The sequence below is a fragment of the Panthera pardus genome, unplaced genomic scaffold (genome assembly GCF_024362965.1).
Source record: "Panthera pardus isolate Hobbes unplaced genomic scaffold, ASM2436296v1 HiC_scaffold_24, whole genome shotgun sequence".
Classification (NCBI taxonomy): domain Eukaryota; kingdom Metazoa; phylum Chordata; class Mammalia; order Carnivora; family Felidae; genus Panthera; species Panthera pardus.
This window is the reverse complement of record NW_026526810.1, coordinates 35,581,820-35,598,588: the sequence shown is the minus strand read 5'-3', so window position 1 is coordinate 35,598,588 and position 16,769 is coordinate 35,581,820. Positions and strand designations below refer to the sequence as shown.

General features: G+C 35.3%; 1 protein-coding gene across 5 annotated transcripts in view; it reads right to left on the bottom strand.

Moving 5' to 3' along the window:
- Positions 1 to 16,769, bottom strand: part of VPS13C (vacuolar protein sorting 13 homolog C) — a 195,257-nt gene that overhangs the window by 43,417 nt on the left and 135,071 nt on the right. For all 5 annotated transcript variants that reach the window (XR_008417070.1, XR_008417071.1, XR_008417072.1 and 2 more), the window contains 13 exons: positions 14,748 to 14,840; positions 12,139 to 12,504; positions 11,640 to 11,726; positions 10,205 to 10,360; positions 9,778 to 10,042; positions 8,747 to 8,907; positions 7,650 to 7,771; positions 6,821 to 7,115; positions 5,162 to 5,551; positions 3,255 to 3,359; positions 2,399 to 2,563; positions 730 to 858; positions 325 to 458 (listed from right to left, as the gene is read on the bottom strand). Coding sequence is in view for 2 of the 5 variants with exons in the window: in XM_053889012.1 (XP_053744987.1) it covers positions 325 to 458; positions 730 to 858; positions 2,399 to 2,563; positions 3,255 to 3,359; positions 5,162 to 5,551; positions 6,821 to 7,115; positions 7,650 to 7,771; positions 8,747 to 8,907; positions 9,778 to 10,042; positions 10,205 to 10,360; positions 11,640 to 11,726; positions 12,139 to 12,504; positions 14,748 to 14,840 (2,468 nt within the window). In the remaining 3 variants the exon portion in view is untranslated. The remainder of the gene's footprint in view (positions 1 to 324; positions 459 to 729; positions 859 to 2,398; positions 2,564 to 3,254; positions 3,360 to 5,161; positions 5,552 to 6,820; positions 7,116 to 7,649; positions 7,772 to 8,746; positions 8,908 to 9,777; positions 10,043 to 10,204; positions 10,361 to 11,639; positions 11,727 to 12,138; positions 12,505 to 14,747; positions 14,841 to 16,769) is intronic.

Here is a 16,769-nt window from a genome sequence, read left to right as displayed (position 1 = left end):
TTTTATTTATCCCACTTGGTATGAATATTTATAAGTTTTGCTGCAGGAATATTTTTTTTAATATGAAATTTATTGTCAAATTGGTTTCCATACAACACCCATTGCTCATCCCAACAGGTGCAGGAATATTAATGTATTGGACTACAGAGAACTGCTCCACACCTGCTGGGGGTATTATAATAAACAGCATGTGTTCCACATTACCTTTCTAAAATCAGAAAACACGTGGAATGTGAAACTCATCTACACTCCAAGTGTTTCCCAGAAAAGACTGTGGGCCAGTAAAAAGCAAACGAGATTTTCCATGTAGCTTTTTTTTCATACCTCTGTTTGTATGAGAGGACGTCCTGTGGTGTGTGGTTTATTATCAGAGCAGGCGCAGATCCTTCATGGTAATCAGAAAACGTTATGACAGTTGAATGTTCAGCAGTGTTTACATCCACCAAGATACCTCCATTCTATTGTAGAAAAAAAACTTGTTTGAAGTATTGGTTTAACTTGCAGTGACATTTGGAATTGCAGTCAGTTACGGAGACACAAAAAGGTTGTGTTCTTATATTCTTAATGAAGAGCACACTGGCTCTCTGATCTCTTACAAATACATGTACAGCATGAGATATATATTAGCACCTTCACATAATTACCAGATTTTATAGCATGCTTCAATAAAATATTTTAAAGCAAAATTTCAAAACCAAAGATGTTTTATTATAAAACATGAAAACATACCAGCTCTTCCAAGCTCAATAAAGTGCCATTATCCTGTCGGTTATAAAAAAACGGTTTGGAGGAACCTTCACAGCCCACCACTCTCACACAAAGTTTGCCTGACAAATTTTCAGGCCAAAAGGGAAGGCACTAAAAATACAAAAGTTAGTATCAGTCTTAAAACAGTACTGTGGTATCAATAAGATAATGGCTACTTAAGTTTTTAATTCTAAATCTGACCATGATACAATTATTAGTACGTTTGTTTCTTAAAATGTTTCCTCATCTCATGTTAAAGTTACTGACAATATAAGGACTATTTATGAAACCAAAGAAACTCCATGAGAAGAATACAGATTTAGTAGTCTTCATGTACTTATGAAAAAATTACAAATGAGAAACTAAAGAGTTTACTGATTAAGAATGACTCAAGTATCTTGAATATTTAAAACCTATAATCTTAATAACATTTGCTTTTGTGCATACTCCATTTTAATTGCTTAACGCACTATGAATTCTTTCATAGCATATATTTTCCTAGATAAACTAGAAACACAGTTGAAGGCAGTGAAAAGAACACCAGCGACCTCGTTGGAAGTCCTGACATTATCTTCATGTTTGATATTAATAAAATTATATAGCTCATTGAGCCTTATCTGTGAAACTGAGGTTTTAGTTCCTAATATAATACAAAATGCCCTTCTGTTATAGAGTAGTAAGTGAATTCCATTTCTGAATAAAAGTGATACTGTTATCAAACCCCCATCAATGATAATGAGCATTTATTTGTTGCCAAGGCTACAGAAATCATTCTAAGTGACTTGGAAAGCCCATGTCTCTCAGAACTCTAAATTTGTTTGCACTATAACTAGAATCCTTCCTCTTAAGCTTCTTGCTAAGTTTTTAAAAATATATATAATTTTGTTTTTGAGACATACAGAAGAATGGTTCTATCCTTAAGGTCAACTGGTTTGGTTGAAAACTCACACAAATTCAAGCACTAAGGCTCATCTTTGCACCTGTCCTCTTCTACACTCTTTCCCTCACTCTGTTCATCTCCTAAAATCTTATTGAGCCTGTGAAGTTTAGTCTAACTCTCACCTCTTCTATGAAACATTCCTTTTGCTCTTGGCCACAATGATCGTGACTTCCAAAGACTTCACCAATCTTAGAAAAGTATGAGATTTTAACTTCCTTCTTGGTAAAGTGAGGGGGTTGAATTTTAGCAGAATTTTCAAGGAAACTTGAAATTTTACACAAATTCTACAACCACCTATAACTTAGCATACACAATCTTTTTTTCCACATGTGAATTTATATGAGTCTTAAGCCCTCCAACAGCATTATATACTTCTTGAACACAGAGGCACTATCCTGACTACTGAGACAATTCATAGTACGTCATCTTAATGTACTTTTCACAGTACACATCCATGTTCTATACATACAGGAAGAACTACAGCCTGAGTGTCAACCCTCTAGACTGGCTAGTGATAAATATTACCAGTAATTTTCTTCTTCTTTTTTTTAACATGTGTTTATGAAAAAAAAGTCAAAGCTGGCTGTCATGTTTTAATACACAAATACTGTAGCAAAGTGAGGGTAACACAAAAGTATATGCAATTCTTATTTATCTGTCTATATCTATTTGTACATTTCAGGAGCCAGTCATAGTGAAGGAAAACTTTACCTCTGAAGAAGCAATATAGTTCCACTTATTAGTTGGCATTGAGCCATCAGACGCAATTTCACCAACTTCCAGTTCTAATGACGACTTGTTTGCAATGGTACAAAAGGGAGTCAGGGTAACTATTCGTGTAAGATTAAAACTGCTCATTTTGATGCTAACACCAACCTGTGTAAAGGAACAAGCTTCTTTGAAATGATACACACACCCCATTCACATAAAGATTTCTTAAGATATTTTAAAATAACGCCTGTAAATAAAGTAACTACTAAGCCATATTCAACTACTGATTATCTTCTCACTAAGAAAAATACTTGGCTCCTTAGTTTGGCTCCATCAGAAATCAATTCAAGAAATATCAAACGGTAATTTAACTAATGATGACTGTAATAACATATTTAGTTTAGCTGTATTCTTTATTTTTTTAACATTCCAAACATAAATTGTTTTATAATTAGTGTAGAGGCTCAAGTTTTGCTGCTTTATCATCTCTCTGTTAATAAATTAAGATAAAAATTTCAAAGTGGCAATTACAACACGTCAACTGACCTCAGGTTACTCAAATTTTCAGTCAAATCTAAGATTTAAGAAACATCTGGCAGGGAGTAGTGTGGAATGAGGACTCTTGTATACTCTGAATATTTACAAGTTGCTGACGTGGATGGATTCAACTCACTTCTTAAACTTTGATAAACGTAGGTCTTGTCCTCATACTAGTAGTCAAAGAAATTTATAGAGATAACAGTCCTGTACATAATACTTTGAATTCAAATTTCTGTACCCCTTAGAACCTAGCTGGTTAACGGAGCTGAAGAAAATGTGAACGAAGTCAAGGGTGAATAAGCAAGCAAAATCTTACCAGGTATTCCATACTGTTGGCAGGACACTTCACACATCCGTAACTTCCCACTGTATCCAATGAAAAACCATTGGACCAGGCGCTAGTAGAAATTTTTAATTGTACCTACAACAGAGAACACATAACCATCATATAAGAAACCTAAAACACTACATTAATTTTATTTGAGGGAAAGATACTATTCTATTAGAAATTTATTTAGTATCATAGGACATAGAAAAAAATAATCAAAGCCATAATGCCAATGGGTCAGAGAACCACAGATATTCTAGAGGCCAATAAAATAAATGCAGAGCTCTGATCTTCCCATTCATCTATGCAATGAGTTTAGTGAATTTAAAGACGTATGCCAATGAGACCCTCTGCTGTTTAAAAAGAAAAGCTTAACATAAAATAATATTTTCCAGTGTTAGACTTAAGATAATGAGCCAACAAATTCTTAAAAGTTTTAAAACATAAAGAATTTACTCCTTTAACATTACTTATCAAATGCTAAATGAAAGGCATCATGGTCAGCAGAATGGAAGACAGCAGGACACAGTTCCTGTCTTCAGTGAGCTCCAACTAAACAGGGAGATGGGAAACACATACTAATAATTATGATACAAGAATGAATGGGATTAAGAGCTACCCGAGTAGTACAAAATGCTACCAAGGTGAGACGGTAAAAAGTTTACTTCTGGCTATGAGATTTAGATAAAGTTTTAGAGAAGAGATCTAACTGCTCTCCTCCATCGAGATTATAAAAAACCTGAGGACAACCACAGGTAAGACACATAAACAGGTAAATAAATGCTATGGATTAATCAACACTTTAAGACAATGGTTCTTGAAATGTGGTCCCTGGACCAGCACTGTCAGCATCACTGACATTGCATCACCTAAATGTAATGTTCAGACCTTACCCAGACCTACTGAATCAAACATCAGGGGCACAACCCAGAAATGTATTTTAGAAAGCCCTCTAGGTGATTCTAACATGCTCTGAAATTTGAGAACCAATGCTCTAAGAGAACAAGGTTGTACTATCTAGCTCTACTTAAGCAGTTAGAAATCCTTCACACATGTTAGGCCTGAGCACAATGACAGCCAAAAGATAAACAGCAGGGAACCAGAAAAGATGTGGCAGGCAGGAAAAAGCATAGGGGAAGAGACATTTTAGGCAGAAACTGTAACACAAAGGCCTAGCAGTGAGCACTTAGGATAATGTGTGAGAAGCAATTCCATGATAGGAGTCTACAAAGGAATGAAGGGACCAGAGCAGAAAAGACCAGGCTTAGGCACTAGGTTTCTCTCTCAAAGGCTTGGTTTTAGGGCTTCATACATAGAAGGGCTCAGTTAGTATAAGCTAAATCCAACTGTTCCACCTTTTGAAATGCCATTACTGGTAAAGTACATAAAGTCAAGCTTTCTACCTGACACTACTAAAATAACAGAAGTGATTTTTTTCCAATGTTTGTTTATTTTTGAGAGAGAGAGAGAGAGAGAGAGGGCAAGCGCACAGGTAGGGGGTGGGGGGGGGTAGGGGCAGAGAGAGAGGGAGACACAGAATCTGAAGCAGGCTCCAGGTTCCGAGCTGTCAGCACAGAGCCCGACACAGGGCTTGAACTCACGAACTGTGAGATCACGACCCGAGCCGAATTCAAATGCTTAACCAAGCCACCATGGTGCCCCAGAACAGAAGCAATTCTAAAGGCAATGGAGAAAAGGGCAATTCAGTCTTGGGAAACTCTTGCTAATCCTAACATCCCACTTGACTATGCATTCCTTAAAAGTCTCCTTGGACTTAATTCATACCAATGGCACTTAGCAAACTGGTAAGCATGGATTGAGGGAAGGCTAATGACTCAAAAATTTCCAAACTAGGAATTTATCTATTTTAACTTGTTATATCAACCAAAACACACCTTATTTTTACTAAAAATATTCTTCTTCTTGAAAGAAAATAAAATAATATCTCTGAAATCAGCTGGATGTTTCACGTGAATATCTTCTGCACGATACTGGAGAACCCGAGAAGTCTTGTTGATTAGCCAATAGGGACTAAAAACAGATAACACCATCCGGCTGCCAATTCGTCTGACATGTACTGACAAGTCAACTGTCATCATTTCTGCAGAGTCAGGAGAAAAACACACAAGGAAGAATTCGGGAAGCGTATCACATATACGGAAATGTCCGTTCCAGTTTCTGCCCTGGTATTTCATCAGAACTAATTCCATTACTTCTCCACTGATTCTCGAATGGAGAACATCAGCAGCACTGCCTTCTGCTAGCTCATGAGTTTCTGCTGTTCCCTAAAAACAAACAAACAAAAACTAAATTTGCTTAGTGATATTTTAAAAACTCTGCGGTAACAACATCCATATTTTATGCAAATGCTAATAAATAACGTACCACATTCAGATTAACTGACAAGACTTCAGTGGAGTCCCAGGCTTACATATTATGAATGTTCAATAACCACTAAGGACTACAATGAAAAATATTATATCACAGCCAAAGGGAGAAACTGTCATTTGGCTATTAGTAAGTCAATGGCCACAGATTTTGAAAAAATAAAGAAATAAATAAAGTCAGATCTAGGCCTAGGATCCAAGGATGGATTCAGGAATGCTGGCTGTTGTCTGTGTCATTAATGAGCCACTTAACCACCTGGCTTCAGCTTCACCCTCTGTTCAAATGCTATGCCTCATGGTTCCCATATAAATAAAAGAAGGAAAGTGAGAGCAAACTTCTGACAAACTATCTAAGGGATGTGGAATTGTTTTTAGAATGATTAATAGCCACATAATAAATCAGGCTTCCTTTTTGAAAGCTTCTTTTACATAAATACTTTTTAGTTCATTTAATTCATTTTAGCCTTTACAAACTGAGGGGTGGCTCATTGTCAGATAAAGAAAAGAAATAATTTAAGCTCCAACACTTTCCAGACTTTTGTATTTTAAAATGTTGTGGAATGTAGAATCTAAAAATATTTATCATATGTCATTACTAAAAATGTTGCCCATTATTTATCAGACAGACTAATTATTTTAAGTTCAAGAGAAACCTGGATCAAATAAGACTATTAACTTTACAATAAAAACTTTAAAATTAACTTTAGAATAAAGTAAGATGAGTGCTTCCTCACTGGCTTTTTTCTATCCATCAGCTAATGGAAGAGATTGATATGGTTCTTATTTCATAGCAGATGCAGCAGAGCTCAGTGGAAGGGAGCAAGGAGCCAAATTACCTAGGTTCAAATCCCAGCTCTACAACTTATTAGCTGTGGGATCTTGGGCCTGTCACTTAATTCCTATGTGACTCAGTTTGTTCCTCTGTAAAATGGGTCTAATAATAGTACCTACACCAGAAGGTTATTGCAAGGATTAAATGTGTTAATACAGGTAAGGCACATGGTATAGCGTTTGCCACATACTAACTGCTGTATCGGTTTTTGCTATTATTAATATTATTAAAGCATTACAATTATGCTATGTAAAAATACCTCAACTAAAAACATAGTGAAAAAACTAGAAATCACTCTGCAATAATAAAGGTCAAACAAAATACAAGAGCCATACCTCAAGTAAATATCTTAGAGAGTATGGGAGAAGGTTCCGCAAAGTGAGGGTAGGATAAAGATGGATAATGTAAGCTGGATCCCAATCTTCCTCGTGGCTACATATATAGCTTAATTCATCAGGCAGAGCAACTGTATTGACAATGAGAGGTAAGAAGTTGACTTCTACTGACGGACACTGAAGCATGCATCTGACTTCCCTGCTCCTGTGAAGTTCTTCCTTCCAAGAAATGTAAGTGGTGGATTCTTTGTACCGATTCTCTAAGATACCAGCTGGCTGAATAAATAATTGACATCTAGAGAAAAAAGAAAACAGAGTTGGGGAAAAAAGCTTTTATCAAGAACTTAAGAATCTCATTAAATCTTCTTGGTAACTCTACAAGGTAAATACTTATTCCTATTTTTACAGAGGAGGAAAACAAGGCTACGAAAGGTTAAGAAACCCGCCCAAAGTCACATAGCTAACTCAGGGAGGAACTTTCTGGGAAAAAAACAAAAACAAAAACAAAAACAAAACGCTGTGTAAGCAATGACAAGTCAAAAAAAAAAAAAATAGTCACTTCAATTATAAAGGCAACCTAGTAAAAATAAATTTCAGAAAGTGCTAAAACATCAACTATACAGTAAGAAATTTTTCATCTGGTAAATCAATGATTAAATAAATGTATTTCTCTAGATGTCTTAAAACTGGCTTTTACACATCTTTAGATAATAAAAATATAAGTTTTTTTCCTGGAATATAGATCCCAATTCATATTTAAAAATATATATTGTGAACCTTTTAAAACTTTGTATTAGTTTTCAAGCATTAGTTTCAAGGAAATAGGTACCTATATGAATCTAAAGGAACATGGAACTCCTCTTCAGGGCTGGCTACTCCAATGGGCTCCAGCAGCTTAACGTTCTTAACAGATTTATAGATGATGAATGCAATAGAGAAATGATTTTTAATCTGTTGGATAAAAAAGACATACAAGTTGTTTAAAAAGATAACACATGGCCAAAAGAAAAATGTGAGCTGCACACAGTTACTTTTAGATCTAAAAGTTTCAAGCCCAGTATTAGAAGATATTTTATGGATAATTGAAAAATTTTAGGATATTTAAGTGCTTTACATGAGAAACTTGATGTTTAAGTGGCAGTTGAAAAGTTCTGAGAGAGTCACACGTTCTACACTGATGTTCACTGTTGTGTATAATATGTATTACTCTTTGGAGTTCAGCCATAATATTTTCCCCATTATAACCTCTTTTCAATGCACCATGTGAAAACAGAAAAGGATAGCAAAGGAAATATAAGGAAAAGGACTACAACTCTCTCTCCTGGACTATAACGTGATATAGGCTAGAACAGCAAACTGAGAGATAACAATGGCCAAAAGTTGAAATCCTTTATTTTTTTTATCTGATGTTCTAAGTAGGAAGAAATGTTCTTTTGATGACCATATAATGAAACCTGTAATAATGCACAGGAAAAGAAAAATGGATAAAGCCTTAAACATAGAAAAGATTAAGATGCTAAAATCTTTTTCTGGGGAGATCATTCCAGTATTCCTTCAGATATACTTGAAACATACAATCCCAAGTGATATACAAAGAGAATGGAATGCTATTTTATTTGGCAACCACTTATAATTATTAACACTCCCAGTTCTAAATCTTTAAAGAAAGAGGTGAAAATCTTCCTTAATTTTCAACCTAGACCATAACAAAAATGGCCTTTCAAATAACAAAACTGTTTAATCAGACATTTAAAATGAAGACTAGAATAAAAACAAGTTAGACTGGAAATAGCAGCCAATTCAATCTATTATGTATTTCTGAATAATCAGTATTAGCTCCATGTTTTATCATATTCCTATATTCACCCAAATGATTGAAGATTTCTTGCTATACTTCAAGGGACACAATTCACTTTAATGGATTACCTGCAGAGGAGAACGAAGAGTGATTACTTTATTCCCTTCAGTTGCATCAATCTGTACCAAGACTGAGTCAGAATGACTGGCATTGGGATTCCGTACGTTATACAATCGCCGTCCGGATCTGGCAACAGGGACTTTTGCAACTTCTGTATATCCATGAGGTACTAAGGCAGAGCATAAGTGAGAAGCATTCCAAATACCAATTTACCTATATTTCTCTCAGACAGAGTACTCATCAGCACCTTAAAATAATACAAGGGAATTCTTCTTCATGACTGAACATGACGACTACTCAAAATGCTTTTCTGAGACGTAGGAACCAACAAAGAAAGGAAACTAAAGAAACTAAAATAAAAAAAGAGTAAAATAAAAAAAGAAAGGAAACTAGTTATAAAATGTTTTGACCCAAAACAATTTCTCTTCGGGTTTTAAATCAAGAAACAGACCCTTACCTATGGAGAACAAACTGATGGTTACCAGAAGGGAGGTGGGTGGGGGGATGGGTGAAATAGGTGATGGGGAGTAAGGAGGCCATTTGTGATGAACAGCAGGTGCTATATGGAAGTAATGAATCACTATATTGCATGCCTGGAACTAATATCACACTGTATGTTAACTTGGAATCTACATAAAAATAAAAAAAATTTCTTAAATCACACAAATTTCAGCTTGTTCCTTTTCTTTCAACTATAGAGCAATAATCACCTTTTCTGTGTAATGGTGATAATTACTGTCAACATTTTATGCCTTCTGAATATAGTTCATTTTCCTCTCCTCAATGGACTCACATCCTTTTTGAAGCATGCTACAGACGGCATTATTTAAGGGCACAGAAATAATCTAATTTTCTAAGGTAATTCTTAAATTTAATTGTCTCAAGTTTAGAGGAAGAAAATAAGAGCTTATCAACTATTTGTTTCAAGCCTTTAGAAATGTTGTCTCCCAAGGTATCTGCAGCAATATCTTTACATTTTAACAAAAATAAGCCACACAGCTACAATTCCAAAGATGAATATAAAATAAATATAGCATACCAAAGGTTAGAGTGAAGAAAGAGCTTTCCTGACGGCTCAACATAGATAATTTTCCTTGACGTGAAGGTTCCATGCTGGCATATTCCAATTCCAAATGCTGACCAGCATCAACATCATAAACACCACTTTTCTCAAGGGAGCCTATTACTCTGAGATTATGATTGGGCTGCACCTTAATGGGAATGCCTACAGCATTTTTCACTGTAAAAGGAGCCCTATCTTTTAAAGAGTAGTCAAAAGTAGAAGCAGTGCCCTCTGAAAAACCCTGAAAAGGAACATAACATCGCAATAAAATTTTTGCAAAATTCAATTTTTTTCCAAAATTAAACATTTTTAAGAAAGTAATTGTGACGACAAGCATAAATAATCCGTACATGCTTCATTTTAAAATCCCATTTGAAATATACCAAGAAAAAACCAAACATACTTTGGCTAAATTGTTGAAAACATTCAGGCAACTTTTGGATATGGTTATATTCATTGTGTCTCCTGAAGAAATATGAACTGCTGTTTGTGGCTCAGGAAGAAAAACAAAATCATCTCCTGGAATTAAACTTTTATCTTGGACTGGATTCTTCTTTACCTAGGAAGATAAATAATGTGACACATTTAAGTTATTAGCCATTTAATAACAAAAATTTAAAACTCTCAAAGTGTTAAACTCTCCTAAACTGGTCCCTTCATATTAAGGCTGGTCAAAAGTCTCAGTTTCAAAAACAACCAGTGCTTCGCTTAGACACAGCACAGATCAGCAGTCTTTTTTGCAGTGTGTGGTCAGTGCACGGGGTAATGTTTCGGACTGTGTCACAAAAGCTCTCCAGGTCAGTTACAGTATTTGTTTCTTGTGCATTCCCCAGAGGAAGCTATTTACCCAGTGTCGTCTGACTAATTGGTCCTTATGTGTTGAGGTGTAATGGAAGATGACCCTCAAGTCTAAACCGATCCTCACTGGAGGTAATGTGGAATTCTGTTAACACCTACACATAATACGATAGGCTTTTGCCAGCCATCAGATTCCACCATAGTTTTTGTTCTAATAGAGCTCAAAGGCCATATACAAAACTATTTGTTAGCCTGTCTATGCCAGAGACAGGTAGAGCAGAAATATTACTTCTACTTTACTGAGAAGAATTTGGGACACAAGTTAAGTGGCTTCGCAGTTTTAAAATAGGAATCTGCTGAGTCAATTTCAGCGCCTCACACTTCAGGCTACACCAGAGAACTGTAGTGTAGTCACTTGTTAGGGGTATATAATTCATGTTCCTTTTAGTCAAGAAAAATGTGCTTTGGTATCCAGGATTCTGAAGTGCTCTCAAGAAATACCATCAAGAGATAACACACAAAGAATTCATGAACTACAATTCAAGTTTTCTCAAATGTTTTGGTCTCCTAAAATCACTGATGATCTCAAAGAGCTTCATTTATATGGATCAGATCTATGACTATGAAATCTATTAGAAACCCAAACTGAGAAAATTTTAAATATTCATTTAAAAACAATTATATGTTGAATAATATTTTAATGAAATATAACTATTAAAGTTATCTTTAATAGTAAAAAGAGGGGCATTGGCAAATCTCTCTAGTGACTGCCTTAAGACGAGCGGATTCTCATTTCTGTTTCAGTATTCATTCTGATGCAATATCACACAGTCTCTGGAAAATTCCACTGTATGCTCACAAGAGAATGAGAATAAAAATGATATGTAATGTCTATTATTATGAAAATAGTTCTGACCCCACAAACCCCCTAAAAGGGCCTCCAGAATCCTAGATCACAAATCTTGAGAATCATTAAACTAAAAAATATAAATGAATGTGCTGAGTGCCATCAATATAAAGATATCGTATGGTTTCCTTACATCAAGCCTTAAATTCCATTGTCTCTTCCCCTCCACTCTCTCAATCAGTGGCTCCCAAACAGCATGGGTTTCATTATAGTAGTGAACCTGGAAAGGCACAGAATTGTAATAACAGAGTCTTTCAACTTTAACAACATATTTCTATAATCATTAGGAAAAAATATTACACAATTAATGTTACATGCCAATCATTTTAACAACATACCTCAAGACACAAAGAATAGCTATAAAGAGGGTACATTTTCCTTTACTCTCTTACTTTACTGCCATAAATAAATTACTTAACAAAAAGTCTTTAAAAAACAGTAACCAACTAAATAATACTACATTATGCATCAACAAGTTAAATGTTAGAATATATTATTCAGACACACACACACACACGCACGCACACACACACTTGCTGCAGCCATGCACAAACAAGAAAAGTGCACATCTTAATTCTGCAGGTGTAATTTTGAGAAGTTGGCTCTGGAAGTATTAAATGATGTAGTCATACCTCTAATGTCATGTCAGCAGTAGCAGCCATTAGGGAAGTCCAATTTTTAATATTTCCTGAAAACTTAGACTCTGCCAGTAATAAAGGTACAGTTCGATGCCCAAGGCCACATTCTAAGGTAACCTGAACTGACTCTACAACAACAGCACAATTTTCCTCTATAGATAGACAGTGAATGTCTTTGAAATTTTCTGTTATTTCTGTTGCCATGTCAACACCAAGAAACCAAGAGTTATAATCACTAATAGATTTGATGCCCCAAATATTTTCTGTTTCCTTAGATGTATCTTTGGATTCATCTTCTTTTGTCTTTGGAGACATAGCAGCCATGATCGTCATCACAGTATTCAGAATTATGGGTGAAATCTTTAAAAAAGAAAGCAGAAAAATGTTAAGAATAAATTATTTCTAAATGAGAAGAATATATAACACAAAACTTTAAAAAAAGTTAAAAATTTAAACACATTACATTAATACCTAAGAAAAACAAAAGAGAATACACAAAGCCATATGTCAAGTCAGCTAACATCATACCCATGATTTCTGCCAAGGCTACATTGGAATTAAGTAATTAATATTATATGTTAATGTCAAAACCTAAAGTTAAATTGACCAATTCATAATAAAATACGGTTATATGAAAAGAAAAATGTAGTATAACTGAATTTTTTATTTTTCAACCAGTTGCATTAACTAAACCAAAGTATATGATCCTCATCAAAATATACATACATGATTTTCATTTTTCTGACTGAAACAAAAAGCCTAAGAATCACCATGGATCCCCTTCCACTTACCCCAAGTTCTGCAAACTCTACCTCTTATTATCTTTGTATAGTATTTTTGCTCACCTCCTCATTCCTAGCCTTGCACCTTAGTTCTACACTGATAATGCCTACTATGTCCAGTGCTGACTGGACCCTCAGAGTCTACCCTCCACATTTCCACCAGCTTTCTTTTCCTCAAACTCAAATCTGGGCATGCCATTCCTATGCCTAAAATCTTCAATTGCCCCTAACTTTAAGGATGCAGTTCAAACTTCTCTTTAGCTGAGGACACAAAAGTCTTTGTGATGTGATACCAGGGTTTCCCAAAGTGTAAGCAATACTGGGTTAAATAAGTGGATTCCTTTACTGTTGTTCTCACAACCTCTACTTATGTAATTCGCTAAAATGATATGATTACATCACCCAAAGAAGGAAGTAGTATGAGCCTCTTCCCAAACTTACCTGTCCACTAAGTCCCTTCTTTGTCCTTGCCTTATTAATGTCACCTTTAATTAGAGCTCTCAATCTTACAACTCCACCACACCATTCTCTCCAACCACGTGGAATCACTACTCTAAGTCCTTAAAAGGTTTTTCATACCTCTACTTTTGTGCATATTGTCAGTTCTGTCTTGATAACCCTCAGCCTCCCTCTGCTTCTAACCTCCATCAGATTTTCAAAACTCAGTTCAAGTAGCCTCAGTTCCAGGCAGATTTCCCTGATGTCGTGGTCTGATCACAGGACCCTTACTTGTGCTCCCAAAAGCACCAGTACAGGCCTCCAGCTCTGAAAGCCAGAATCATTGATTTACTTCTTTCTCTCACATATATCAGTAAGTTCTTTGAAGATATGGACTATGTATCACCAATGCCTTGTATAGACATTTTTCGTACAAAGTAAGAGCTCAAACAATGCTTGCTGCATGAATAAACAAATAAACTGATATACAAAGAAAGGGAAAGACAATATTCCCAGTACCTTAACCTATTGTCTTAGACTAAGTGCATGCAAATTCAAGACCTTTCCCCCTGAATGACCACCTTAAGTTCTTCAAAAAGTAAATCTGTTAACAAAATTCAATCTAAAACTACTGAGCATTTTAAAATATTGAGAGAAAACTGCACTGTTATTTATATGGTAACTCAAATGACATTAGTTTGAGCCTTGGTTTAATCACTATCGGTTATGGTATAGTAAAACTGCTATCAACCACCTTAATATTGCGTCCTTTGGACAGACAGAAAAAGAGATTTGGGGAAGTATTATTCTCTGTCTTTCATTTATAACCAATTATGAGGTCATACTTAAACAATACAAATGCTATTGGAGAACAGAGATTGTTTTTCCAATACTTCAAATATAAGAGATTAATAAAAAGCAAATCCTAATAACTTATTTCTAGTTATTCTAGTTATTCAGTAATCTGTCATTACAAAAATTTAAAAGCCAAATAAAACATTTAATTATGTAATTATTAAATTCACATTATACCTGAATAAAAGCCTAAAATAACTTACTACAAATAAAGGCAACTTCACTTTTCCATCCCAACTTTCTTCTCTTCCCATCCCATCTCTGCTGTCCCCCAAACCCAATCTTCCCAACACACAAAAAGCAAACATAATGGATATAAACTATCTCAATCATTTATAGATATTTAAAAGTACTCTCGTTATAAAAAGATAGAAAAAAATTTGCTTTAAAGAAAAATGGCTTTTAATATTAGCAGTATTTACTGTTTGAATATGTAATGTAAGTAGCGTAATGTTCTAGTTAGAAGAGACATCAAAAGATATTGCTAGAAACAAGAATTTTTACCCAAATAATATGATAAGCACTGACCTTAATTATAAATTCTTCAACCATAATGCTTATATTTTGTTTTCCTGAAGCCCACATACATTTTTCCATAAATAAAGAACAAGGCTGTAAGACCTAGTAACAAATAAATAAAATTCACATTTCCTTAGTTAAAATCTGTTATGTATACGTAGATAATACACACCAGAAATGTCTTACTTAACTGGACATCTTTTTTTTTAAATACGTATTTATTTTTGTTAGAGAGAGTGTGTGTGTGTGTGAGCACGCATGAGCATCAGAGGGGGAGGAGCAGAAAGAGAGACAGAATCCCAAGCAGGTTCCACAAAGTCAGCTCAGAACCCAACTTGGGGCTCGAACTCACAAACCATGAGACTATAACCTGAGCCGAGCCCAAGAGATGGATGCTTAATGAACTAAGCAACTCAGGGGCCCTTAACTTGAGATCTTTAATGATACCTTACGCCAAAAGCAAAAGACAAATGAAATTAGGTGAGAACTTTTCTTGTGAGGGCTCTTAATTATGACAAATCCGTGTACATTGTCAAAGGACTGTAAGCAGTTCTGATCAATTCCTTTATGTCAATTCTTATGTAAGGATGCACAGTTACTAATACAAGTTTAAAATGTTTCCTTTCAGAACACCTGGGTGGCTCAGTTGGTCAAGCACCTGACTCTTGATTCTAGCTCAGGTCATGATCTTATGGTTCATGAGATCGAGCTCCCTGTAGGGCTCTGCTCTGACAGTGTGGAGCTTTCTTGGTATTCTCTCTTCTTCTCTCTCTGCCCCTCCCCTGCTCATTCTCTCCCTCTCTCTCTCTCTCTCTCTCTCTCTCTCTCAAAATAAATACATAAACATTAAAAAAAAAATAAAATGTCTGCTCTCACTAAAATATCTTTCAAACGATACCCTTTGTAAAATATGCCTTTAAAATATCCATAAAAATGAGGTGAAGACTATGGTAAAGTCTTACATTCACAAAGAAGTACATGAGGAAATGAAATTGTTAATTATTAGTTTTTATGACAACTAAATAACTTGAAATTGTTATTTTAAACAAAGAGTTCTGGGGTAGCTGGATGGCTCAGTCAGTTAAGTGTCCAACTTCGATTCAGGTCATAATCTCAAAGTTCATGGGTTTGAGCCCTGCATCAGGCTCTGTGCTGACAGCTCAAAGCCTGGAGCCTGCCTCAGAGTCTGTGTCTCTCCCTCTCCCTGCCCCTCCCCCATATATGCATGCACATGCATTCTCTCTCTCTCTCTCTCTCTCTCTCTCTCTGTCCCTCCCTCTCAGTCTCTCTAAAATAAATAAACATTAAAAAAATAAAGTTTTGTTAACATATTAGAAAAAGACTGTGGTAAGGTACGTAAATGAACAGTTTCCCTATGATGAACACAAAGTCATTCTTGAATATCATATAAGGTGCTTATAAAAACAAATTTCCAATCTGTAAACCCAATGACTTACTTAAAACTATTAAGCTTATATTTGTAAATAAATTTACTTATACTATATATATATATATATATCATTAAAGAAATAAGTAAACTAACCTTACACCTCAACTGAATAAGTAAACTAACCTTACACCTCAAGTGAATGGAGGAATTAGTATTGTATTATTTACATTTAAAAAAAAAATTAGGAAAAGCTTTTCCTGGAGTAATCAATTAATTATAAGCTTTCTGTGACAGGCCAAAAGATGATCCTGCTCAAGAATGCTTCATGATGAAGTACAGACTAAGTCTAATGTTGCATTTCTTCATGTAAGCCACTTGGTCATAAATTTTCCTAATTTATGCAAATGAGTCATATAATACAATGAATCCTCTTTATTTTTTATTTTTATTTTTTTTTTTTGGGGGACAGAGAGAGACAGAGCATGAATGGGGGAGGGGCAGAGAGAGAGGGAGACGCAGAATCGGAAACAGGCTCCAGGCTCCGAGCCATCAGCCCAGAGCCTGACGCGGGGCTCGAACTCACTGACCGCGAGATCGTGACCTGGCTGAAGTCGGACGCTTAACCGACTGCGCCACCCAGG